This window comes from Bos mutus, chromosome 28 (assembly GCF_027580195.1).
Source record: "Bos mutus isolate GX-2022 chromosome 28, NWIPB_WYAK_1.1, whole genome shotgun sequence".
Taxonomy (NCBI): Eukaryota; Metazoa; Chordata; class Mammalia; order Artiodactyla; family Bovidae; genus Bos; species Bos mutus.
In genome coordinates, this window is record NC_091644.1 from 12,954,949 (window position 1) to 12,981,985 (window position 27,037).

Here is a 27,037-nt window from a genome sequence, read left to right on the forward strand (position 1 = left end):
TTTTTTTTTTTCTCTTTCCTCTATGCCAAAGGGTACGCCATTAAGTCGGGCTGATTTAAGGGCCGTCAACATCAACCTCTGTGACATGTGCGTTATCCTGTCAGCCAATCAGAATAATATTGATGATACTTCGCTGCAGGACAAGGAATGCATCTTGGCGTCACTCAACATCAAATCTATGCAGTTTGATGACAGCATCGGGGTCTTGCAGGCTAATTCCCAAGGTAAGGACAGCCTGTAATACTTCTCTGCTGTGCCTACAGGGGACAGGGGCTGGCAAGAGGGATATCCTTCACTCAGTAATTCAAAGAGGCTCACATCAGCCTGCCTGGTAGTGAAACCTGCTGTGGCTGCCGCAGCTTTCAAAGGGGCATCTCCTGCCTCTTCTTGCCAGCCCAGGAAGCGGGCTTGAGACCTGAACACCCACACTCACAATAGACTGCCTTCCCGAGAATGATCCAGCTTTTGAAACACCACCCCCTCAGCCTTCCCAAACAGTGGCTTCATGACCAAGGTCACCAGCAAAATGTCAGAGCACTGAAATGATGCTGGCCAAACAGTTCCCAATGTTTCTGCCGGACACATATTTTTGCCATTGACCTGGGTTAAGCTTTGCCATTGTTAGAGCTGCACGGGGGTGTTAAGCTTTGCATTGTTACAGGATGATCAGGGGATGGTGGCCTCTGGAGAGTGAGGACTATATGGACACTCAAAGTCATTTAGCAAGAGGTGACACTTGTCAGCCCAGGAAGCGTTCTCTGTAGGAGGCACGGTGGCTTTAAATGACACATCTGCCATCTCTGCTCTGCCCCAGTCTTTCTTGTCATTTGCTCTGGGATCCTGGACAGATGGTAACAAGTAAAGATGTTGTCTAGGAGTCTCAGAGAAGCAGCACTGCTGAACCCCTGCAGCAAACAACCTCACTCATCATGGCCTTGACGGGATTGGATGGGAAGTGTGTTCTGCCAAGTAACACCTCTGTGTGGGTTTGCCATGAGCTGGAAAATCATTGTCACATGTGGTCTGCTGGATGGGTGGCATTGGGTGCCTGATGGGGACCTGAATGCCATCACCCCAAGAGTAAAGGCAGACGATGCACAGCCCATGAGAATTATAGCCACTGGGCGATGAAGCACCGTCTTGGTGGTTTGATAAAGCTCCATCCTGCAGCCTAGGCCTATGTGCCACATTATCTTTGTCAACTCAGCATCACCACTGCCTCCTCCTGAGGTCTCCTCAACATCACAGTGAAGCCAGGAACGATAGTTCCTAGAATCCCTTTACCTGCATGGCTATGGGCTGGAGTCTACCAATGAGAGAGGACTCTGGGTCTATCTAGATGGTAGGAGAGAAAAAGAAGCCTTAGTTCTTGGGAGGCAGTTACAGCCAGACCTTGAACAGATGCAAGGTTCAAAGCGACTCTCAGCAGAAACTTTGGCAACCACTGACTTTGCTACTTGAAATGGAGACTGGGGTGCGAGTTTCCCTGAGGGTCCCGAGGTTCTGCTGAAGTTCAGGAGAACTTCCCCCTTGGTGTTGCAAGTGAAATGGATAATGCTGGCCTCTTTGACTTTGCTCCTCCAGCCCTTCTCTAGGTAGTGTCAGCCTCTAGTTTTCATCTTACCTGTAGCAGAGTGGCTTCTATTCTTGACATACCCTGGTTGATACAGCCTGTAGCTTGGTTTTGGCCTCTCCACTCCACCTCCTTTGCCTTGCCCCCCAATTTAAATCTTGGTCTCCATTTGCTCGGTCATGCCTGCTGGACAGAGCAATGTGCCAAGGCCCGAAGAAAGAGCCTAAACTCTTTCCTGCCTCCTGCACGGCCTGCTCAGGGAGCTGAGATGACAAAGGATGAGAGGAAACAGTGAGCTTGTCTTCTTGTAGAAGGAAGAGGCAAGCTAGGTTTTGGTTTCTGCCTTTAGGGAGTTGATCTTCACTGTGTCGTCCCACCCATACCCCAGCGTGGGCATCACACAGGGACCATGTAGAAATGCAGACTCTCATGCCACCCAGACCTACGTGGTCAGAACCTGCATCCTAACAGCATCCCTGGGTGACTGTGTGCACTACTTTAAGGCACAAAAAATGTTCACATTCACAGCACGGGGTCCAGTGGACACATGACCCAACCCAATTAGATGCCCCTCTTCTCCTGGCAGGAACTAGCAGAGGGAATGGAAAAAAGTAGAAGCAGGGGAAGTGCTCCCTTCAGGTGGAGAAGGAACCAAATTGGGGGGCAGGTGGGAAGGAAAAGACTCCCTTTCCCCAGCATGCCAGTTTCCTCCCAATTCAGTAATCATAACTTTCAAGGTCCTAGTTTAGTATCTTGACATACAGTATAGTCACATATGCATCTGACGTCGGTGTTTCTTCCAGCTCTCTTAAACCTTTTCCCAGACTCTGAGATCCTATTTAATGGCCAAACTGGTTTAAAAAAAAATGCTTCCCCTTTCCTCTAAGATACTCACTCAATCTCAAAAGCCTTCTTAACTGTTTTTATCACATCAATAAGCAAGAAAAGTAGATCTTGGAAGGAGAGAAGGAAGAGTAAGGGAACTCATTTTTTTCTGCAATAAAGAGGGGCTCTTTTCTGTAAATAAACATACACAAACACATACACACACCCCAGAAGAGGCAGAGGATGTGCTCTATGGCTGGTGGTAGTCTTCAGAGACTCCTGGTTGGCACTGGAGTGGAGTGTACATCCCCCAGTAACCAGCAAGCATTTCATTCAACTCTTAATGAAGGACTGTTGAAGCTGTAGCCTCACTGAGTCCATATTCCCTCTCGCTTTCTTATTCTACCTGCTCCTCTCTTGTTCTTGACCTTCTAACACTTCCCTGTGGTGACACTCTGACCTTCTAAAAGCGGTGGCCCTGTGGTGGCTGTCAACGTAGGAAGTCACTCCGTGATGGGTGGGTGTTGTAAATTCACCTCTGGTAGCTCACTGTACAGCCCACTTCTCGGGTTCATCCCAATCCATGGGATCAGATGGACAAATTGAGATTCCAACTGCTCCCCCTCCTTGAGACCCCGGTGACCCACTAGAACGTCCCCTGGTCTCAGATACTTTTGTTACCTTTCATCTGGGCATTTGGCATGACCAAGCTCCAAGTGGATTGGAATTACCCTGGGTCGGGAAGATACCCTGGAGGGAAAAATGGCAACCCACTCCAGTATTCTTGCCTGGGAAATCCCATGGACAGGGGAGCCTGGTGGGCTACAGCCCATGGGATCACAGGGAATTGGACACAACTCAGCTATTGAGGTTGATTGCCACTCCCCACTTTCATCACTCTTTATTTTGTAGTCCTTATGAGATCCATTCCTTTGTTTCGCCTTGAGAGCTATGTTTCCATCTCTCCAGAACATAGCAGGTCAGAACTGTGGACCCAGGACAGATGTGTGTCCTCTGGGGCCACAGTCTTCATGCAGCCTTACGGCAAGTTGTTCTAACATGAAATGAAACAAGATGTGTCTTAACATTGAGGAGGCAGAGTCTTCCCTGGGATTTGTGTCCAGACACTTGACATTGCGTGTCACTTGCTCTCCTAGACTCACACAAGCTCTTTTTCCTCTTCTTTTTTCATATTCCCTTTTGGTGTCGCTGTTCTAGCCCACATGGTGTCAGGGCTGGCCCAGCATAGGAATTCTGGACCAGATACTTTCTGAAAAGATCTGAAATGTGATGGCTGGTTGTCAGAAACAATTACAGAGAGAGGTGGCATACTCCATGCTGGACGGTATATCCGATGTGACAGTTGGGTCTATGAGATGCAGTTTTAATATACAGCAGGCAAGACTGCAGTGACAATTATATAAAGCAGGTGAAGCCGCTTCTTGCTGGTCAGCAAACATCAGCTCAGAACCACTTTACAGCTCTTTACCAGCAACTAAGTGCCTTTATTTACAGAGCGCCTGTCACTTCCCTTTGGCTGGAGAGCTGGTGTATTATTTAGCACACATTTATCTGGGGAAAACATTTCAATTTAAATCAGCTGGTACAACAGTGACTCTTGCCAGACTCTGTCCCTGTGGTTCCAAAAGATAGGAACCGAGTCTGATCTTGCAATGGAGGGTGAGCAGAGGGAGGAAGGGTCTATTCTCAGAGAGCTGCTTGAGTCAGACCCTGAAAGGAAGGATCATGCGATTGAATTTCCCATTATGTGTTTCTTGCTGTTAAAGTAGAGGTGATTTACAAGGTTATATTAGGTTCAGGTGCACAGCATAGTGATTCAGTATTTTTATAGATTATGCACCGTTTAAAGTTATTATAAAATATTGGCTTTATTCCTTGTACTGTACAATGTATCCTTATAGCTTATTTATTTTATGCATAGTAGTTTGTGTCTGTTAATCCCTTATTCCTATCTTATCCTATTCTCTTTCCTCTCTTGACTGATAACCACTAGTCTATTCTGTATATCTCTAAGTCTGTTTCTGTTTTGTTATATACATTCACATGTTTTATTTTTTATATTCCACATGTAAGTGATAATATACTATTTTTGTCTTTGACTTATTTCACTAAGCATGATACCTTCTAGGTCAATCCATGTTGTTGCAAATGGCAGAATTAAAATTTTTTTATGGCTAATATTCGTGTGTGTGTGTGTGTGTGTGTGTGTGTGTGTGTGTGTAGGCCACATCTTCTCTATCCATTCATCTTTTGGTGAAGGCTTAGGTTGCCTCCATATCTTGACTATTGTAAATAATGCTGCTATGAACAGTGGAATTCATGCATTTTTTTGAATTACTGTTTGTTTGTTTTTTGGGGGGATGTATACCTAGGAGTGTAATTGCTATATTATGTGGTAGTTCCGTTTTTAATTTTTTGCTATTATGCAGTTATATCTAGTTATGAAATGAGCATCTATAGTTTCTTCCTGCTTAACCTTCTAGTAAGAGTAGTTTTTTTTTTTTTTTTTTTATGCCAGAAAAGTTCTACCACCAAAACATCTGAATATAGTTTATCAACCATATTGCTCCCATAAATATATTCATACTGCTTTCTTTCTTGAAGATTGTTTTGGGAATTAAATATCTTATTTTCTTTCTACTTTTTTTTTTTTTTTTATTAAGTTTATTAAATATTTTAAAAAAAAATCACATGCTCCCCATCCTGAACCCTCCTCCCTCCCAACCTCCCCATACCATCCCCTGGGCCTTCCCAGCGCACCAGCCCCAAGCATCCAGCATCGCACTGAACCTGGACTGGCATCTCGTTTCATACATGACATTTCACATGTTTCAATGACATTCTCCCAAATCTTCCCACCCTCTCCCACAGAGTCCATAAGACTGTTCTATACATCAGTGTCTCTTTTGCTGTCTCGCATACAGGGTTATCGTTACCATCTTTCTAAATTCCATATACATGCGTTAGTATACTGTATTTATGTTTTTCCTTCTGGCTTACTTCACTCTGTATAATAGTCTCCAGTTTCATCCACCTCATTAGAACTGATTCAAATGTATTCTTTTTAATGGCTGAGTAATACTCCATTGTGTATATGTACCACAGCTTTCTTATCCATTCATCTGCTGATGGACATCTAGGTTGCTTCCATGTCCTGGCTATTATAAACAGTGCTGCGATGAACATTGGGGTACACGTGTCTCTTTCCCTTCTGGTTTCCTCAGTGTGTATGCCCAGCAGTGGGATTGCTGGATCATAAGGCAGTTCTATTTCCAGTTTTTAAGGAATCTCCACACTGTTCTCCATAGTGGCTGCACTAATTTGCATTCCCACCAACAGTGTAAGAGGGTTCCTTTTTCTCCACACCCTCTCCAGCATTTATTATTTGTAGACTTTTGGATCGCAGCCATTCTGACTGGTGTGAAATGGTACCTCATAGTGGTTTTGATTTGCATTTCTCTGATAAAGAGTGATGTTGAACATCTTTTCAAGTGTTTGTTAGCCATCTGTATGTCTTCTTTGGAGAAATGTCTATTTAGATCTTTGGCCCATTTTTTGATTGGGTCATTTATTTTTCTGGAGTTGAGCTGTAGGAGTTGCTTGTATATTTTTGAGATTAGTTGTTTGTCGGTTGCTTCATTTGCTATTATTTTCTCCCATTCTGAAGGCTGTCTTTTCACCTTGCTAATAGTTTCCTTTGATGTGCAGAAGCTTTTAAGTTTAATTAGGTCCCATTTGTTTATTTTTGCTTTTATTTCCAATATTCTGGGAGGTGGGTCATAGAGGATCCTGCTGTGATGTATGTCAGAGAGTGTTTTGCCTATGTTCTCCTCTAGGAGTTTTATAGTTTCTGGTCTTATGTTAAGATCTTTAATCCATTTTGAGTTTATTTTTGTATATGGTGTTAGAAAGTGTTCTAGTTTCATTCTTTTACAAGTGGTTGACCAGATTTCCCAGCACCACTTGTTAAAGAGATTGTCTTTAATCCACTGTATATTCTTGCCTCCTTTGTCAAAGATAAGGTGTCCATATGTGCGTGGATTTATCTCTGGGCTTTCTATTTTGTTCCATTGATCTATATTTCTGTCTTTGTGCCAGTACCATACTGTCTTGATAACTGTGGCTTTGTAGTAGAGCCTGAAGTCAGGTAGGTTGATTCCTCCAGTTCCATTTTTCTTTCTCAAGATCGCTTTGGCTATTCGAGGTTTTTTGTATTTCCATACAAATTGTGAAATTATTTGTTCTAGCTCTGTGAAGAATACTGTTGGTAGCTTGATAGGGATTGCATTGAATCTATAAATTGCTTTGGGTAATATACTCATTTTCACTATATTGATTCTTCCAATCCATGAACATGGTATATTTCTCCATCTATTAGTGTCCTCTTTGATTTCTTTCACCAGTGTTTTATAGTTTTCTATATATAGGTCTTTAGTTTCTTTAGGTAGATATATTCCTAAGTATTTTATTCTCTTCGTTTGCAATGGTGAATGGAATTGTTTTTAATTTCTCTTTCTGTTTTCTCATTATTAGTGTATAGGAATGCAAGGGATTTCTGTGTGTTGATTTTATATCCTGCAACTTTACTATAATCATTGATTAGTTCTAGTAATTTTCTGGTGGAGTCTTTAGGGTTTTCTATGTAGAGGATCATGTCATCTGCAAATAGTGAGAGTTTTACTTCTTCTTTCCAATTTGATTCCTTTTATTTCTTTTTCTGCTCTGATTGCTGTAGCCAAAACTTCCAAAACTATGTTGAATAGTAATGGTGAAAGTGGGCACCCTTGTCTTGTTCCTGACTTTAGAGGAAATGCTTTCAATTTTTCACCATTGAGGATAATGTTTGCTGTGGGTTTGTCATATATAGCTTTTATTATGTTGAGGTATGTTCCTTCTATTCCTGCTTTCTGGAGAGTTTTTATCATAAATGGGTGTTGAATTTTGTCAAAGGCTTTTCTGCATCTATTGAGATAATCATATGGTTTTTGTTTTTCATTTTGTTAATGTGGTGTATTACATTGATTGATTTATGGATATTGAAGAATCCTTGCATCCCTGGGATAAAGCCCACTTGGTCATGGTGTATGATCTTTTTAATGTGTTGTTGGATTCTGATTGCTAGAATTTTGTTTAGGATTTTTGCATCTGTGTTCATCAGTGATATTGGCCTATAGTTTTCTTTTTTGTGGCATCTTTGTCAGGTTTTGGTATTAGGGTGATGGTGGCCTCATAGAATGAGTTTGGAAGTTTACCTTCCTCTGCAATTTTCTGGAAGAGTTTGAGCAGGATAGGTGTTAGCTCTTCTCTAAATTTTTGGTAGAATTCAGCTGTGAAGCCGTCTGGACCTGGGCTTTTGTTTGCTGGAAGATTTTTGATTACAGTTTCAATTTCCATGCTTGTGATGGGTCTGTTAAGGTTTTCTATTTCTTCCTGGTCGAGTTTTGGAAAGTTGTACTTTTCTAAGAATTTGTCCATTTCTTCCTCGTTGTCCATTTTATTGGCATATAATTGTTGATAATAGTCTCTTATGATCCTTTGTATTTCTATATTGTCTGTTGTGATCTCTCCACTGTCATTTCTAATTTTATTGATTTGATTTTTCTCCCTTTGTTTCTTGATGAGTCTGGCTAATGGTTTGTCAATTTTATTTATCCTTTCAAAGAACCAGCTTTTGGCTTTGTTGATTTTTGCTATGGTCTTTTGTTTCTTTTGCATTTATTTCTGCTCTAATTTTTAAGATTTCTTTCCTTCTACTAACCCTGGGGTTCTTCATTTCTTCCTTTTCTAGTTGTTTGAGGTGTAGAGTTAGGTTATTTATTTGACTTTTTTCTTGTTTCTTGAGGTGTGCCTGTATTGCTATGAACTTTCCCCTTAGGACTGCTTTTACTGTGTCCCACAGGTTTTGGGTTGTTGTGTTTTCATTTTCATTCGTTTCTATGCAAATTTTGATTTCTTTTTGATTTCTTCTGTGATTTGTTGGTTATTCAGCAGCATGTTGTTCAGCCTCCATATGTTGGAATTTTTAATAGTTTTTCTCCTGTAATTGAGATCTAATCTTACTGCATTGTGGTCAGAAAAGATGCTTGGAATGATTTCTATTTTTTTGAATTTACCAAGGCTAGCTTTATGGCCCAGGATGTGATCTATCCTGGAGAAGGTTCCCATGCGCTTGAGAAAAAGGTGAAATTCATTGTTTTGGGATGAAATGTCCTATAGATATCAATTAGGTCTAACTGGTCTATTGTATCGTTTAAAGTTTGTGTTTCCTTATTAATTTTCTGTTTAGTTGATCTATCCATAGGTGTGAGTGGGGTATTAAAGTCTCCCACTATTATTGTGTTATTGTTAATTTCTCCTTTCATACTTGTTAGCATTTGTCTTATATACTGCGATGCTCCGTGTTGGGTGCATATATATTTATAATTGTTATATCTTCTTCTTGGATTGATCCTTTGATCATTATGTAGTGACCTTCTTTGTCTCTTTTCACAGCCTTTGTTTTAAAGTCTATTTTATCTGATATGAGTATTGCTACTCCTGCTTTCTTTTGGTCCCTATTTGCATGGAAAATCTTTTTCCAGCCCTTCACTTTCAGTCTGTATGTGTCCCTGTTTTGAGGTGGGTCTCCTGTAGACAACATATGTAGGGGTCTTGTTTTTGTATCCATTCAACCAGTCTTTGTCTTTTGGTTGGGGCATTCAACCCATTTACGTTTAAGGTAATTACTGATAAGTATGATCCCGTTGCCATTTACTTTATTGTTTGGGGTTCGAATTTATACACCATTTTTGTGTTTCCTGTCTAGAGAATATCCTTTAGTATTTGTTGTAGAGCTGGTTTAGTGGTGCAGAATTCTCTCAGCTTTTGCTTATCTGAGAAGCTTTTGATTTCTCCTTCATACTTGAATGAAATCCTTGCTGGGTACAATAATCTGGGCTGTAGGTTATTTTCTTTCATCATTTTAAGTATGTCTTGCCATTCCTCCTGGCTTGAAGAGTTTCTATTGAAAGATCAGCTGTTATCCTTATGGGAATTCCCTTGTGTGTTATTTGTTGTTTTTCCCTTGCTGCTTTTAATATTTGTTCTTTGTGTTTGATCTTTGTTAATTTGAGTAATATGTGTCTTGGGGTGTTTTACTTTGGGTTTATCCTGTTTGGGATTCTCTGGGTTTCTTGGACTTGGGTGATTATTTCCTTCCCCAGTTTAGGAAGTTTTCAACTATTATCTCCTCAAGTATTTTCTCATGGTCTTTCTTTTTGTCTTCTTCTTCTGGAACCCCTATGATTGAATGTTGTAGCGTTTAATATTGTCCTGGAGGTCTCTGAGATTGTCCTCATTTCTTTTAATTCGTTTTTCTTTTATTCTCTCTGATTCATTTATTTTTACCATTCTATCTTCTAATTCACTAATCCTATCTTCTGCCTCTGTTATTCTACTATTTGTTGCCTCCAGAGTGTTTTTAATTTCATTTATTGCATTATTCATTGTATATTGACTCTTTTTATTTCTTCTAGGTCCTTGTTAAACCTTTCTTGCATCTTCTCAATCCTTGTCTCCAAGCTATTTATCTGTGATTCCATTTTAATTTCTAGATTTTGGATCAATTTCACTATCATTATTCGAATTCTTTATCAGGTAGATTCCCTATCTCTTCCTCTTTTGTTTGGTTTGGTGGGCATTTATCCTGTTCCTTTATCTGCTGGCTATTCCTCTGTCTCTTCATCTTGTTTAAATTGCTGAGTATGGGGTGTCCTTTCTGTATTCTGGCAGTTTGTGGAGTTCTCTTTATTGTGGCTATTCCTCACTGTGTGTGGGTTTGTACAGGTGACTTGTCAAGGTTTCCTGGTTAGGGAAGCTTGTGTCAGTGTTCTGATGGGTGGAACTGTATTTCTTCTCTTTGTTCAGTCGCGCTGTGGGGAGGGAGGGAGGGATGCTGCAAGCAAATAACACTGGCGGCGCCGCAGTGCCTCAGCCACACTGGGTCTGCCCCGCTCACTGCGCGTGTAGCTTCCCTGCCCACACTGCTCGGGCTCTAGGTTGTTCCGCCGGGAACAATCCGAGGCTGGCCCTGGGTTGCATGTACCTCCCAGGTCCAAGCCGCTCAGGTTCAGGCACTCGGATAGTCCTCTGAGGCGCAGACTCAGTTGGGCCTGAGTATTGTGCTCTTCCCAGGTCCGAGCAGCTCAAGTGATGAGGTGTTTGGCGAGTGCCAATGCTGCGACTTATCGCCTCCCCGCCACTCGGTTATCTGGGCGCAAAACCGGCGCACCTTCTTAGGCAGATGTTAACCGTCCAGACCCCCAAGAAGTTTTAGTTAGCAAAGAAGCCTGCTTACAGTTTTATAGATAATGTCTCTCTGGGGCTGCGATTGCCCCCTTCCGGCTCTGGCTGCCTATCACCGGAGGGGGGAAGGTCTGCGGCCGCTATCTCTGTTCAATTCTTTGTTCCGTGCGCGGGCCTGGTGGTCTTAGGTTGGGGCTGGCTTTTCGCGTAGTAGATATCCCACAGTCTGGTTTGTTAGCCCAAATTATTTCGCTCAGATAGTGCTCAGGGTATTCAGGCCAGATTCTTACTCTAAGCGATGCAGCCCGCGCTGCGCCTCCCTGCCCAGCCCCCGCTTGTTAATGGCGCCTGCAGGCGTCTGCGCTGCTTCTCCACTGGGGGAGTTACCGTAGGACTCGCAATCTTCGAGTTTTAATTGTTTATTTATTTTTTCTTCCTGTTATGTTGCCCTCTGTGCTTCCAAAGCTCGGCACAGATTCGGCAGTGAGAAGGTTTCCTGGTGTTTGGAAACTTCTCTCTTTTTAAGACTCCCTTCCCGGGACGGAGCTCCGTCCCTCCCTCTTTTGTCTCTTTTTTTGTCTTTTATATTTTTTCCTACCTCCTTTCGAAGAGTTGGATTGCTTTTCTGGGTGCCTGATGTCCTCTGCCGGCATTCAGAAGTTGTTTTGTGGAATTTACTCGACGTTTAAATGCTCTTTTGATGAATTTGTGGGGGAGAAAGTGTTCTCTCTGTCCTACTCCTCCGCCATCTTCTGAAGCTCTCAAGAGTAAGTTTTAAGGGAAAGAAAGAGGAGTAAGTGAGTGGCCACTATGCATCAGGCAGTATAGCACCCAGAACACACATGAGTATTGAACAGTGCAGATCTAGAGCGGAGGCTTATTGCCTTGCTAAGCGTTTGGATTTATACAAATATGATGATTAAATCTATCTTTTAAAAAGATGATAGCAAAAATATGACCATGGTAGAGGTGGAAAGAGATGGTGGCGTGAGCTACATGAGAAGACTACTTCAGTGGACTAGAGGGGATCAGATGAGGCCCAACAGGACAGGTTAGTGATGTTAGTGGTGAAGATGACAGAAATTGAGATGGATCTGAAATAGAGGAAACAGTCGTTGAAGACTGGTTGATGGGAAGGAAGGTTGAAGACTGGTTGATGGGAAGGAAGTGTGGATGAGTAAGGATGAGGAGTTGGGAATGCATTTCAAGGTTGGCCACTGAGTAAATGTATAAGTGATTAAGCAAAGGACCCAGAAGAGGAAACAGACTTGGGAGAGAAGGTAAACATTTTGTCTTCGTTCATTTGTATTGAAATTTTCTGGATAATATCCAGCAAGAAATAAGAACATATGGTTATAAGGATAAAGTTAGATTTGAAATTATAGACTTGGGGGTCATTGGTGATAGACAATGTATAGGCCTTGAGGATGGATATTTCTCAGGGAGACAGGCAGGACAATTAAGAGAAAAGGGGTTCATATGGAACCTTGGAAACATCAATATTGAAGGGACAAACAGAGGAAGAGAACCCAATGAGAGGGCTGAGGACAAAGATTTAGGGGAACAGGAGTAGGCGGTATGAAGGTAAATGAGAAGAGAGTTGGATAAATTCCAGAGCCACCATCTAGTCTCCTTATTGTTTGCCCCTATACATGTTTTCTTGAGTAGACTCCGGGCTCTCTGAGAAACAAGGACTCTTCCTTATCTTGCTCACCTTCATGTCTCCAGTTTCTCTAAGCACAGGACCTGACACAGCGTTGGCATGCCAGAAGAATTTGCTGGGCTGAACTGATTTGAAAGGAAACAGTGATTAGCACTGTCAGATACTGCAGAAAAGTCCAACAGACAAGGGCTTGAAAATGCCAGCAGTGCATTTGACCCTCAGGAGGTTCCCGATGATCTTAGCAGGAGCAGCTGCTGTAGCTTGTCACTGGTAGAAGCCATCATTCAGGCGGCTGAAGCCTTGATGGTAGGTAAGAATTGGAGACCCTTTATTACTCTTTCAAGTGGAGAAAGGGAGAGAAATGGGATAGTTCAGAGGAGCTCAAAGAAAGGAATCCCTTTTTGTTTTTAGAAGAGGGAAAAATACGCCATAGTTGTTGCTACATAAGACTAGGGTGAAGCCCCAGAGAGGGAGAGTTTGAAGCTATAGGACAGAGTTGTTAAATGATAAAGAGGAAATCAGAGAGAAGCAGGAGAGATCAGGTGACCTTTAAAAGGGTAAGAATGACTCCTGTTTCTCTGAGTCAGAAAGCTGGATAGGGAAGATGGAGCTGGAGGAAGCTTCAGTCTGATGGCTCCTCCTTTCTTTATGAAGCAACCAGCTTGGCCTTCCTTGAGGAGTTAAGGAGTTGGACAGTTTGGATAGGGAACTGATGGTAATCAAGGGTCAGCGCAGACATCACGGGAAACACGTAAGGAGATGATTGGATTTAGAGGGGGCTTGTAGGCAGATAGGCCAAAAATGAAGCAAGAAACAAATCCCTGTGAGGTCAAAGAACAGGATTGTGAAGTAAAGGAGTGGGAGAGCCAAAGGGTGGGAGGTTTGAATAGAGAGAGGAATATGTGATGACCTCAGAGAGTGAAGTGTTCCTTGCAGAGCCAGAACAGAGCTTGGTGGTATTGCCCTGAAAACAGTTCTTCTCCACAAGGACTTTGAGCCCAAAGCAAAGATCACTTGGTCACCACCAGCACCATCGCTACCCATCACCACCACCCCTGATCACAACAATCATAGTAATTCTTATGCTTTTGGAACATTTCCTGCCATTCTGTGGTAGGTATTTTTTCAACCAAGACAATATGCATTTCTCAAAGCACCAGTTTCTAGCCTTGGCTGCACATTGTAATCACTTGAAAAATGTTAAAAAAAAAAAAAAAATATCTGTGCCTGAGTTTCCCCTTAGCAATTGTGATTTAGCTGGTGGAAGGTTGTACAACCTGTGGATCAGGAGTTTCTGAAGCTCCCTGATATTTCCTGGGTGCAGCTAGGGTTGAGAACCACTGTCCAGAACCACTCCTCTGGTCAGTCCTCAGAGGAGATGTATGAAATAAGAAGGTTACCATTTTGATTGTAAAAAGGAAGAAACTGAGGCTTATAGAAGCTAAGTAATAATTTTAACCTGAATCTCCTGATTTCCTGGAAATCCTAACCTTTAAACTAGAACAATTCTGTTGTCTTGACAGGGCTTCCCAGGTAGCTCAATGGTAAAGAATCCACCTACATGCAGGTTAACACAGTAGACTCAGATATGACCCTGGGTGGGGAAGATCCCCTGGAGAAGGATATGGCAACCCACTCCAATACTTCCTGCCTGGAAAATCCCATGGATAGAGGAATCTACCAGGCTAGAGTCCCTGGGGTCGAAAAGAGTCGGACACAACAGAGCAACTAAACACGTATGTCTGTTGTCTTGACCTGTTGGTCTACATTCTTCTTTTTTGTATATTTTTGGGTGATCATTAGCTTTCCCAGTATTGAAAATCCTTAGGTGGAAAAAGGGGATGAGGGAATGCAGTGGGCAATCAGGCTCTGTCTTCTGCCCAACTGGCTATGTTTGTCAGTTGGTTTCTGTCATATGTTTCAAAGTGACAAGTAAAGGATATTAGTTGCCCGTAGACAGACCTTCTTCTTGACCACAGCTTTTGAAAGGTGGCAGGGCTGAGATCTAGGACTACATAGCTATTAAATAGCACTTACCTTAAAGCCAGCAGCATGCTTCTCCCAGTGTCTGGATCTCTTCAAGAAGATGGCAGGGGTTTATTTTCATGCCTGGGCTAAATTCGGTTGTTGGTGTTAGGGTTCCTCTCTTGTTCTTCTTCCTCTTATATGCTTTGCATTCGTCTGATTCATGCTATCTGTCCTGAAGTTGTCAATCCAATCCCACAAAAATTTATTAAGCATCTGTCATGTGCCCAGACTGTGCATGGCAGGCATTCTTGAGGAGTCAAGAGTCATAATGCACATTCTCAGTCTTTGCAACTTCCTGCTTCTGCTAAGTCGCTTCAGTTGTGTCCAACTCTGTGTGACCCCATAGACGGAAGCCCACCAGGCTCCCCCGTCCCTGGGATTCTCCAGGCAAGAACACTGGAGTGGGTTGCCATTGCAACTTCCTAGCAAATATATAACTCTTCTTCAGGACGCTGGTTGATTCTTGTGAGAGAATTAGCATCTATTGAGGCTAACACCGGGGGCAAGAAGAGAAAGAAAGTGGGTTTGAGAGACACTCTGGAAAAAAGTACTCAAGGTTTCAGTAGTTGGAAACAAATAGAACTGGCTGTAGTCAGAGAGCAGAATGGCGGTAAGAAGGACAGCGGTACAGGGGGACATGTTTGAGGGACAGCAGTCAGTACAGTTTGGCAGGAGCACGGTGTGTGTATCAGGGAGCAGGGAGGCATGAGCCTGAAGAGTGGGTTGGGCATTGAGGAACTTTTTTATTTTACTTAAGAAGCTATAAATAATTTTTTATGAGTCTGTATGTTAGGAAGCTATAAATAATTCAGTAGGCACTAGGGAGCTACAGAAGATTTCAAAGCAAGAGAGTGGTGGGATCAGACCTGTGCTTTGGAGAGATTGACCTGGCAGCCATATGAAGCACTGTTTCACCTAGAAAGAAGAGGATGCAGAGATACCGTGTAGGAACAGTGGTTACCCAGGAGGAGATCAGGAACCTTGAATCAGAAAAAGAAGGGGAGAATCTCGTGTGAGATGAGATGGTGAAACGGACTCCATGAATGAACGTGAGCTTCCTGCCTGGTGATGGAAGCCAGGGCCCATGCATAGGAAGAAGCTTGTGGAGAGGAGACACTGGCTGTAGGAGGACGCAGTAGGTATCAGTGTTGGTCAGTTGGTTGTGTTGGGTTTCAGTTATGATTCTTTTCTGCATGGACTCAATGGAAAAGTCCAGGTGGGCCTGAAGGTGGGTGGAAATGAAATCCTGACTCCAGGAGAGGGTCACACTTAGAGATCCATCCCCTTGCTCATGTTCTAGGAGTGGAGAAGAGACTCAGGGGAGAGGATCCTGAAAGCAAGCTGAAACACAGAAATCTGAAGACCATTTTAGAAAGGACACGGGGAACCATTGGTAGAAGCCAGAGAGTCACAAACTGAGCCGAGTTCTCAATGTCCTTGAGGAGGGAGGAGCATGTGTCTCAAACTCGGAACAAACGTTCACTGCCTATTTTCCTCTAAATAAATTTGTTTATGTTTTATGCCTTCTTACAGCCACAAGTTTAAAAAAATTATAATAGACTTACGTAAACACACCAGCAGGCACACAAGCTTGAGACACATGCATGTGTGCACACACACACACCACGGTTCCTCCAGCCCTCCATGACCCTCAGACACAGTCACACTAAGTAATGTCCATGTAGAAGCAGATACTCTCCTTTGTCTGAATTTCAGCAAAGGTTAAGAGCCTCAAGTAGGGAATGACATTTTTCTTTAGAAGTATGGCTGTAGTCCTTGGAGAGCCAGCATTAATTGGGGGCACAGGGTACATCCTAAAGTCTGAGATAGCTTTTACTGTTCCAGAGAAGAAAATGTGACTTCTGCTTTATATATGAGGGAGATCATATGAATTAAGATCTCTAAATTATATTGGACAACAGGAATCTGGATTCAAAAGGGACCTTCCTAAACTTGAACTATGGGACAAAATCCACAGAATGGAATGGAATGAAGACCACTCAGCATTAAGTTTCAAATAATTACTCAAGACAGGCTGGATAAACCTTGCTGATAGAGGTGCAATTTGTTTGGAGCAGTGATTGTTTCATCCTGGCTGGTCTGAGAGGGAGTGTGTCAAGAGCTATGAAGATCTGAAGGAAGGCATTGACAGACAGGGAATGCTGCCAAGGGGACAACCAGAATGGGGAAATGCTTGACTACATGTCACTTGCCCAGCGGTTAAGAGAATGAGGCTAGGGACTGAAAGGGTGATTTTAGCTTCTGCTCCATGGAACAAAACTGGGATTGATGGCTAATGATTAAGGAGAATCAGATTTTAACCTCGCAGAAGAAAGGCATGTCCAGCACAGAATAGCCTGCCTAAAACGATGGTGAGAGTCCTATCGCCACACGACCATTTGCCAAAGGCAAGTTCCCGGCATGATCTTTTTGACGGCAGGGAAATTGAATGAGATGAGTTCTGTGGTCCTTTATAACTGTGGGTCTCTGTTATTTTCTTGATTTTGATGATACAGAGCTCTGTGTTTTAGCAGGTCTTACTCCAGAAGCGGGGCTACAGTCTTTGGCAGAATTGGGGTTATACCAGATCTCTTCGTGGAAACTTTCATGCCTTCCAGAATGGCCCTGTCTTTGTGTCTGAGATGGGGAGTGGCCTGCATTGGGGTGAGCAGCTGCACATCTGGCTTTTGCATTATTTTGACGGACCACCCCCATCTTCAACTCCCATGTCAGCCCTCAACACCTGCCCTTTCCAGTTTTCTCCCTCCCTCCCCTCTCCCAGCAGCCCTCCCATCCTGCACCCAGGACTTCTCTCGCTTGCAAGTGTACCTATACACATATCCTACACACATTCTCCCTGAAACCAGAGAAGCCTTTCTTTCAGCCTCCCATATAACATTTCATTACCACAATATTCTCTCTCAATTCTGAACTGGTGGTGGGGGAGAAGCCATTTCTCTTTATACCCACCAAACGAACAAAGCTCAGCGCTAAAATATTTTTCTTCACTTGTAACTGAAATGGCTGTTGGCTTCTGTCCCAAAAACCAGAAAGACAATTATACTTAACTGTTTAGAGATTTATAAATACCACACTGGAGTAGCCTCTAGGTAGTAACTTTAGATACCCAGCCCAATAATTTTCTTTTATTGGTTTGTGATTTAGATCTTATTTTGAGTCCTCTATAATAAGAGGAGTACATTTCATTAAAAGAGCTTACTAAACAATAAAGAAAATCTGGCTCAGGGCTCTGAGCGGGTCTCAAGTACAGAAAGGGGCCTGCCCCATCCCGTTTCTTGCATGGACATCATGAGATGGATCTCAGCACAGTGGGACACATGTATTTCAGCAAAGCAGTCATTGCAGCCATTTTCTAAATGACTTCAACTTGGGAGAATTTTTCCTACACAGCGTATTTCACCACATGAGAGATGCTCTGAAGACTGCCATCTACTATTCTGGCAATTGATTGACACTGAAGGAAACAAGGAAAAACCACCACCATCACAATCTGTAACAGGAGATCGAGGAAGGAGGGATACTTTCTGAACCTGTGGAGGCTTTTAGACCCTCCGTAAAACGAGATCTAATTAGGGGAGTGGAGATGGGGAAGAGAAAGTCAGAATGGACAGTATCACTTATTCCTTTCAATAGCCTGCTTAGCAGAATTTGCTTCCTGACTCAAGCTGTGCCCAGCTTGGGACAATTGCAGTGAGAGGAAATCTGAGCTTCAGAGACAGAAAACAGATGTGGGGAGGTGTTGGGGTGCGGCTGAACTCATTGTCCAAGCATCAGGCTTTCATGAGCTGCTTAGCTACTCAAAACTCATGTGCCTAGTTAATGCTCTTTATAAAAAAACTACTATCCCCCCTTTTATCTTCAGATGAATCATGTACCATGCATGTTCATAGACAATATCTCATTTAATCCCCCCAATAACCTGCTCAGGCAGATGTGATTTCTTTCTATTTTACAGATGAGAAAACTGAGATTCAGGAAAATACAGCCACTTTGCCCAGAGCCTCTTAGCTCAGATCCCCAAACTGTCTGATTCCAAAGCCTGTACTTTTTCTTACCACATCAGTCTGTTCTCAAAAGAGAACAAGTGTTATTCTGAAGCAAGCAGGCCTGCATCTATCCATCTGCCTTTCAGGCTCATGGAAGCATCCCTGGGGACAAGCATTCAGGGAAATGGAAGCACTCAAGGCTCACCAGACTTCCAAACTGCCTCCTGTGCTCAAGGGCTAACTTTGTTCTGAATGCCCTTGTCTCTGGACATCCTCATTTTGTGTGACCCTGATCCTCTGTACCCCAGCAATCAGAGACACTAGGACCCTCTTGGTACCACTTCATTGCCATAACAACTGGACAGACAAGAGCAGAGTTGGGAGAAGAGTTCTTACCTGCCTCTGTGAACAATATAATTGTTGAACTTATTTTCCTGTTAATATACATTTGATTTTGAAGCTGTCAGAAAGAAGGTGGAAAGTTTGAACCAGACATTGCTTTCTTTTGTTCAGAAATGTATAAAATATTTCCAGGTTTTATCTACTTATCCCACTTTCCAGGTGGAATTTTCCATGGAAGGCAGAGAATGAACAGATTACTGTAGCTCTCAGAATCTAGGATTTCAGGGTGTGTGTTATGCTGAAAAATGGCCCAGATAAATTGTCCTATAGGAGGAAAGTGTGGTTGTGTAATCAGTTCAGTCCAGTCACTCAGGCGTGTCCGACTCTTTGTGACTCCATGGCCTGCAGCACACCAGGCATCCCTGTCCATCACCAACTCCCGGAGCCTGCTCAAATTCATGTCCATCGAGTCGGTGATGCCATCCAACCATCTCGTCCTCTGTCATCCACTTCTCCTGCCTTCAATCTTTCCCAGTATCAGGGTCTTTTCCAGTGAGTCAGTTCTTCACATCAAGTGGCCAAAGTATTGGAGTTTCAACTTCAGCATCAGTCCTTCCAATGAATATTCAGGATTGATTTCCTTTAGGATGGACTGGTTTGATCTACTTGCAGTCCAAGGGGCTCCCAAGAGTCTTCTCCAACACTGAAGTTCAAAAGCATCAATTCTTCGGTGCTCAGCTTTCTTTATGCTCCAATTCTCACATCCATACATGACTACTGGAAAAACCATAGCTTTGACTAGATGGACTTTTGTTGGCAAAGTAATGACTTTGCTTTTTAATATGCTGTCGAGGTTGGTCATGACTTTTCTTCCAAGGAACAAGCATCTTTTAATTTTATGGCTGCAATCACCATCTGCAGTGGTTTTGGAGCTCCCCAAAATAAAGTCTGTCACTATTTCCATTGTTTCCCCATCTACTTGCCATGAAGTGATGGGACTGGATGCCATGATCTTAGTTTTCTGAATGTTAAGTCTTAGGCCAACTTTTTCACTCTCTTCTTTCACTTTCATCAAGAGGCTCTTTAGTTCTTCACTTTCTGCCATAAGGATGGTATCATCTACATATCTGAGGTTATTAATATTTGTCCTGGCAATCTTGATTCCAGCTTGTGTTTCATCCAGGACAGCATTTTGCATGATGTACTCTGCATAGAAGTTAAACAAGTAGAGTGACAATATACAGCCCTGACGTATTACTTTCCCAATTTGGAACCAGTCCATTGTTCCATGTCCGGTTCTAACTGTTACTTCTTGACCTTCATATAGATTTCTCAGGAGGCAGGTAAGATGGTCTGGTATTCCTGTATCTTTAAGAATTTTCCACAGTTTGTTGTGGTCCACACAGTCAAAGGCTTTGGAGTAGTCAATAAAGCAAAAGTAAATGTTTTTCTGGAACTCCCTTGCTTTTTCAATGATCCAATGGATGCTGGCAATTTGATCTCTGGTTCCTCTGCCTTTTTAAACCCAGCTTGAACATCTGGAAGTTCTTGGTTCATGTACTATTGCAGCCTGGCTTGGAGAATTTTGAGCATCACTTTGTTAGCTTGTGAGATGAGTACAATTGTGTGGTAGTTTGAGCATTCTTTGGCATTACCTTTCTTTGGGATTGGAATGAAAACTGATCTTTTTCAGTCCTGTGGCCACTGCTGAGTTTTGCAAATTTGCTGGCATATTGAGTGCAGCACTTTCACAGCATCATCTTATAGGATTTGAAATAGCTTAATTGGAATTTCATCACCTCCACTAGCTTTGTTCTTAGTGATGCTTCCTGAGGCCCACTTGACTTCGCATTCCAGAATGTCTGGCTCTAGGTGAGCCAGATAACCAGACCATCTGGGTCATGAAGATCTTTTTTTGAATAGTTCTTCTGTATATTCTTACCACCTCTTCTTAATATCTTTTGCTTCTGTTAGGCCCATACTATTTCCATCCTTTATTGTTCCCATCTTTGCATGAATAGTTCCCTTGGTATCTTTAATATTCTTGAAGAGATCTCTAGTCTTGCCCATTCTATTGTTTTCCTCCTATTTCTTTGCATTGGAAAGGGTGGTTGTATAATCAGAGAAGGTAAAAGAAATCTTATCATTTCACTGATTCACTGAAACTGCTGATGAGATTCCATATGAGGATCAACAGTTCTTTACCTGAGCATTAGTTTTGTAAGTTGCCTGAGGTTAGTCCCTGCTCTTTCCATGGTCCATGCCATTATGACACTATAGGGATCTCTAGGCAGAAGTGACATAGATGTGTAAAGTGAATAGTATGACACAACTTGAATGTACATATTTAATGATATGGGGGCTGGAACATTCTAGAGTACCTTGCAAAATGCATGGTGTGAGGCCTTTGTAATTGCTGAGGCACAAATGAGATCCATATGCTGTGAAGATAGCACGCGTGCCTCAGGCTATCAAATGAACCTAGCCAATTATCCTGTGTATTTTTGTCTCTACCCATCCTTTTCTTTAGAAAAATTATTTTAATTTACTTATTTATTTGGCTGTGCCAGTTCTTAGTTGCAGCACTGAGGATGTTTGATCTTTATTGCAACATGTGGGATCTAGTTCCCTGATCAGGTATCAAACCTAGGTCCCCAGCATTGGGAGCACATAGTCTTAGCCACTTAACCACCAAGGAAGTTTCATTACTCATCCTTTTATAGGCAAAAACTCATGTGAAGTCCTAAAACCTTTATTTCCTTTTTTTAAAAAATAGCCCTGCAAAAAAGTCAAGTGACTTATAAATGACTTTAGTTTTGGACTGACAGAATATTTAAGGGTATGAGTGGTTATACTTCAAGGAATGTTCTGGAGGAAATTATTCCCCCACTGGAAAAGCAATATAGTAGTCATTGAACATCTTGTTACATATCTCCTGTAAAGAGTTTCTCCCAGATATCCTAAGTACCACTGGCCATCACCACACACTGTGTTATGAGAAGGCAGAAGTTGCTTTGGGCTGCGATGCTCCAGACTCAGTGGACTTGAATTTCAAAATAGGTGTGATTATTGTAAGTAAAGGGGCTGCAGGCAGATGGAAAGGGCTGGGGCAAAGTGAGAAAAGGCATACAAGCAGGAAAGGTCAAGTTTATTCACAACAGGGCACTTGGCTATATGTCTACTGATGACATAGCTGAGGGGCTTAAAGATCTCAGAGTGTCAAAGGAAATGATTGTAGGGGAGATCACTGTTAACTTGGATAGGCTTTCAAAGAATGGCCTTTTCTACCATCTTGCTGACCTCCCCTCTCCCACCCATTGTCAGGCATTTAAATGCTTAGCATAGCACCTCACACCTAGTAAATCCTCAGTAGAGCTTGGTGGAGTGAGTAGATACATGATTTAATCCCCATATCTGTGTTTGCAGTCTGCTCTGCTTTAGCTTGCCCTCCAGTGAGATAAAGCAGTTCAATCCCTCTGTTAAATACTACATCCTTTCCTTCCAGGCTTCAGCCACTCTCCATTCATTTGATAGCTGGGCACTGGGCAAGAGTTCCAAAGATCAAAGACTTTGAACTTGTTCATAAGAGCCATGGTCAGACTTGTCCAAGAGTTCTCTAGTGCAAATCATCCCATTCTTTTAATCTATGCTAATAGCTCCTGATCCTCAGCATTTTACTAGCCTCACTGCAGGTATATTTCACTGTACCAGCCCAAGGCCTGAGGAGGCTGTAGCATTGAAAGCCTCAAAGTTCAGTAACATACAGAAAACATCTCTACTTTCTGCTCTGGGGGGCTTGGAATGGTTTCTCAGAGCTTCCCTGGCCACATGGAGATTGATGCTGTCTCCTCTCAGCATCTGATGGGCAGCCAACTGTGCTCTATCGCCTGGGTGGGGAGTAGACAAGGGCAATCCAGCAGATGGGTTTTGTTTCTCTGCTTATTGATGTTGAGGGCTCCCCACGTGGCGCTGGTTGTAAAGAATCCTCCTGCCAATGCGGGTGATACAAGAGACGCAGGGTAGATCCCTGGGTCAGTATCATCCCCTGGAGAAGGCGCTGGCAACCCACTCCAGTATTCTTACCTGGAGAATCCCATGGACAGAGGAGCTTGGCGGGCCACAGTCCATGGGGGCCACAGAGAGTGGGACATGATTGAGCGACTGAACACAGTAATGGTGAATCACAAGTGGACCGTCAGAGGGATGGCGCCATTGTGTAGGGTCAAGGAACCAAGTTTTAAATCCTACTTATGTCAGTCGTGTGGTATTTAACTTTGGATAAGCACTCTGATTTCACTTCTTCATCCCAGAAACGGGGTTTGTTAGAGTGGCACCACCTAAATATCCCGAGGGACTTTGTGAACCCAAGAAGATGATGACTGCAGAGTGGTTTCATAAAACATCAAGGGCTTTAGAGATTGCATTGTGCACTCAAGTTAACCATGGTGTGTGTGCGCTCTAGAACTGAAAACTCGGATTTGAATGCAGTTCTGTTACCTAGTAGGCGGGGACAAACTATTTAACCTCTCTGTCCCTCAGTTTTCTCATTGAGAACACTAACTGTACCTGGTTCATCAAATTTCTTTGAGATATAAATGAGATATAGGACTTTCTCTAGTCCATATGTTACCTTTACATGAGTCAGAAAAAGTCAGTTCTTTCTTGATATACTTTACTCCCATCTGTTGAAAAATTCTCATAATACACTGATTATCTTTGAACAGTATGCTTTTCTACCATCTGCTGGGGAAAAAAAAACATCATAATAAATATGCAAATATAATGTGTCCACAGTATGAGTGATGCCCACTTGGAAGCTGTTGCTCAGTATCTGACCTTCATAACCATGCATGGCTTGAATGGATGGATATAAAACAGTATTGAGGGTGTAGTTAGAGGTCAAGCAAATTTAGCCTTTTTGCTATTCAGTTCAGTCAGTTCAGTCACTCAATTGTGTCAGACTCTTTGCAACCCCATGGACTACAGCACGCCAGGGTTCCCTGTCCATCACCAACTCTTGGAGCTTGCTCAAACTCATGTCCATCGAGTCAGTGATGCTAGCCAAACATCTTATCCTCTGTCATCTGCTTCTCTTCCTGCCTTCAATCTTTCCCAGCATCAGGGTCTTTTCCAATGAGTCAGTTTTTTGCATCAGGTGCCCAAAGTATTGGAGTTTCAGCTACAGCATCGGTCCTTCCAAAGAATATTCAGGACTGATTTCCTTTAGGACTGACTGGTTTGATCTACTTGCAGTCCAAGGGACTGCATGGGTCTTCTCAAGGGTCTTCTCCAACACCACAGTTTGAAAGCATCAGTTCTTTGGCACTCAACTTTCTTTATAGTCCAGCTCTCACATCCATACATGACTACTAGAAAAACCATAGCTTTGACTAGACAGACTTCTGTTGGCAAAGTAATATCTCTGGTTTTTAATATGCTGTCTAGGTTGGTCATAACTTTTCTTCCGAGGAGCAAGTGTCTTTTAATTTCATGGCTGCAATCACCATTTGCAGTGATTTTGGAGCCCCCCAAAATAAAGTCTGTCACTATTTCCATTGTTTCTCCATCTGTTTGCCATGAAGTGATGGGACTGGATGCCATGATCTTCGTTTTTTGAATGTTGAGTTTTAAGCCAACTTTTTCACTCTCCTCTTTCACTGTCATCAAGAGACTCTTTAGTTCTTCACTTTCTGCCATAAGGATAGTGTCATCTGCATATCTGAGGTTATTGATATTTCTCCCAACGATCTTGATTCCACCTTGTACAACAATCTTGATTCCAGGCTGGCATTTCACATGATATACTCTGAATATAAGTTAAATAAGCAGGGTGACAATATACAGCCTTGATGTTACTCCTTTCCCAATTTGGAACCCATCCATTGTTCCATGTCCAGTTCTAACTGTTGCTTCTTGACATGCATACAGATTTCTCAGGAAGCAGGTAAAGTGGTCTGGTATTCCCATCTCTTGAAGAATTTTTCAGTTTGTTTTGATCCACACAGTCAAAGGCTTTGGCATAGTCAATTAAGCAGAAGTAGATCTTTTTTGGAACTCTCTTGCTTTTTCTGTGATCCAAAAGATGTTGGCAATTTGATCTCTGGTTCCTCTGCTTTTCTAAACCCAGCTTGAACATCTGGAAGTTCTCAGTTCACATACTGTTGAAGCCTTGCTTGGAGAATTTTGAGCATTACTTTGCTAGTGTGTGAGATGAGTGCAATTGTTCAGTAGTTTGAATATTCTCTGACTTTGCCTTTCTTTGGGATTGGAACAAAAACTGACCTTTCCAGTCTGTGGCCACTGCTGAGTTTTGCAAATTTGCTGGCATATTGAGTACAGTACTTTCACAGCATCATATTTTAGGACTTGAAATAGCTCAATCGGAATTCCATCACTTCCACTAGCTTTGTTTGTAGTGATGCTTCCTAAGGCCCAGTTGACTTCACATTCCAGGATGTCTGGCTCTAGGTGAGTGATCACACCATCATGATTATCTCAGTCATTAAGCTCTTTTTTTGAATAGTTCTTCCATGTATTCTTGCCACCTCTTCTTAATATCTTATGCTTTTGTTAGGTCTGTACTGTTTCTGTCCTTTATTGTACCCATCTTTGCATGAAATATTCCCTTGATATCCCTAATTTTCCTGAAGAGATCTCTATAGTCTTTCCCATTCTGTTGTTTTCTTCTATTTTTGCTATTAATATTTGATAATTTTTCATTTTCTTTCATTTGCTCACTCAAAATAGCAATTAGCAAGGTAGGGTTAGCCATTTGTATCCATCAACCAGATTTCCTGTTGATTCTGTTCATCAGTAGGTATGCATGGAATGCTGATAGTGGTCGAAACCAAGACCCCTTTGGGAAGTGAGCCATCAAGGTTAGGGAGACTTACAATAGCCTACAGAGTGTTGAAGAAGAACGAGGGCAGACTCATTGTTACCACTGGAGTTTTTCCTCATAGACAGGCAGTGTGGTATCCCTCAATGGAGCTCTTTTAGGAAGCAGAAAGGTGAGGCCTCCGCTCAGTGATAGAAGCCCTCACACACAGCTGCTCTGTGGCAGTTGGTTATGGAGGAGCGCTGACGATTGGGTGAAATGACATCAATCCAGAGCTGCTGCTGGCTGAGTGGAGTTCATGCTGCTCCAGCTAGATGGTAGGTTTTACCCAGCCTTCCTCCTTTACCTCTTTTTACTTCAAAAAATATAATTTAGGCCCTCAGCCTGGGATGCTGGGGAATGACTTATTCTTCATTGAGAAAGGGTCTTGCATCCTTTTAAATGCCTAGTAAAATAATGGGTCCCTTCCTTAGTGCCCCCTCAAACCACCCCCACCACCACCACATGCGTGCATGCTCAGTCACTACAGTCATGTCTGACTCCTTATGACCCTATGGACTGTAGCCCGCCAGGCTCCTCTGTCCATGGGATTCTCCAGGCAAGAATACTGGAGTGGGTTGCCATGCCCTCCTCCAGGGGAACCCCCGCCATAGGTCTGTGCAGAAATATTTGCATATGCATTCAAGAAATCTACCAGGCCCAGTGTCTTTTCACCTTAGCTGCACACTGAATCAACTAGGTGACTTTTTTAACCCTGCCAAGTCCAGGCTGCATCCCAGAGCGACCAAGTCAGACTCTGAGCATCAGAGATTCCAAGGTGCAACTAGAGTTGAGAAGCGCAGGCCTCTGCTCTTCTTTAGGCAAAGTGACTATCTGTGAACCTCCTATCAGGGCTGCAGAGTCTCTAAGCTCAAATCCCCATGGACTGGCAGCCTCCTAAGGGTGATAACTGGGGATTTTGGAGGGCATCTAACTTTGACTCATGAACTTCCAGCCTTCCTCTATTCCAGTCCAGAAAGAGCAGAGGAGATAAAGTAGGGGAGTGTGCATGGGAGAGACCAAGGCAGGCGGGGGCAGGTAATTCTCAGAATGCCTAATCGGCAGAGGAAATGGGAAATTTTTGAAAATCAGTCAGTCTCTGGTTCTAATGACAAGGAAAGACAGTAAATAATGAGAGAACGTCAGGGTTGAAGTTTCACACTTAATCTATAAACCTAGTTTTAACAGGCCCTTGGGTGATTATAAATTCATGATACCTTTCTTCTTATTGGGTTATATAAGGCTGTTCCACATTTCTAAAGGCAGCCCAGATGTATCTCTTATTTATTTATCTATCCATTTATTTATCTATTTACATTTAGGATATTGAAGAATTTTTTTAAAGCCCTGTTTTTTATGAACATTAATTATATACCATGCAAGGAAGCAATTGCCTGTACGTTATGAAATATTAAATC

The 27,037-nt window shown here is 42.6% G+C and overlaps 1 protein-coding gene across 13 annotated transcripts in view; it reads left to right on the plus strand.

Annotated features, from left to right (window-relative positions):
• The window catches only part of KCNMA1 (potassium calcium-activated channel subfamily M alpha 1), a 780,456-nt gene that overhangs the window by 692,995 nt on the left and 60,424 nt on the right, over positions 1-27,037 (plus strand). For all 13 annotated transcript variants that reach the window (XM_070364783.1, XM_070364784.1, XM_070364782.1 and 10 more), the window contains one exon: positions 32-224. In XM_070364783.1, the coding sequence (XP_070220884.1) occupies positions 32-224 (193 nt within the window). The remainder of the gene's footprint in view (positions 1-31; positions 225-27,037) is intronic.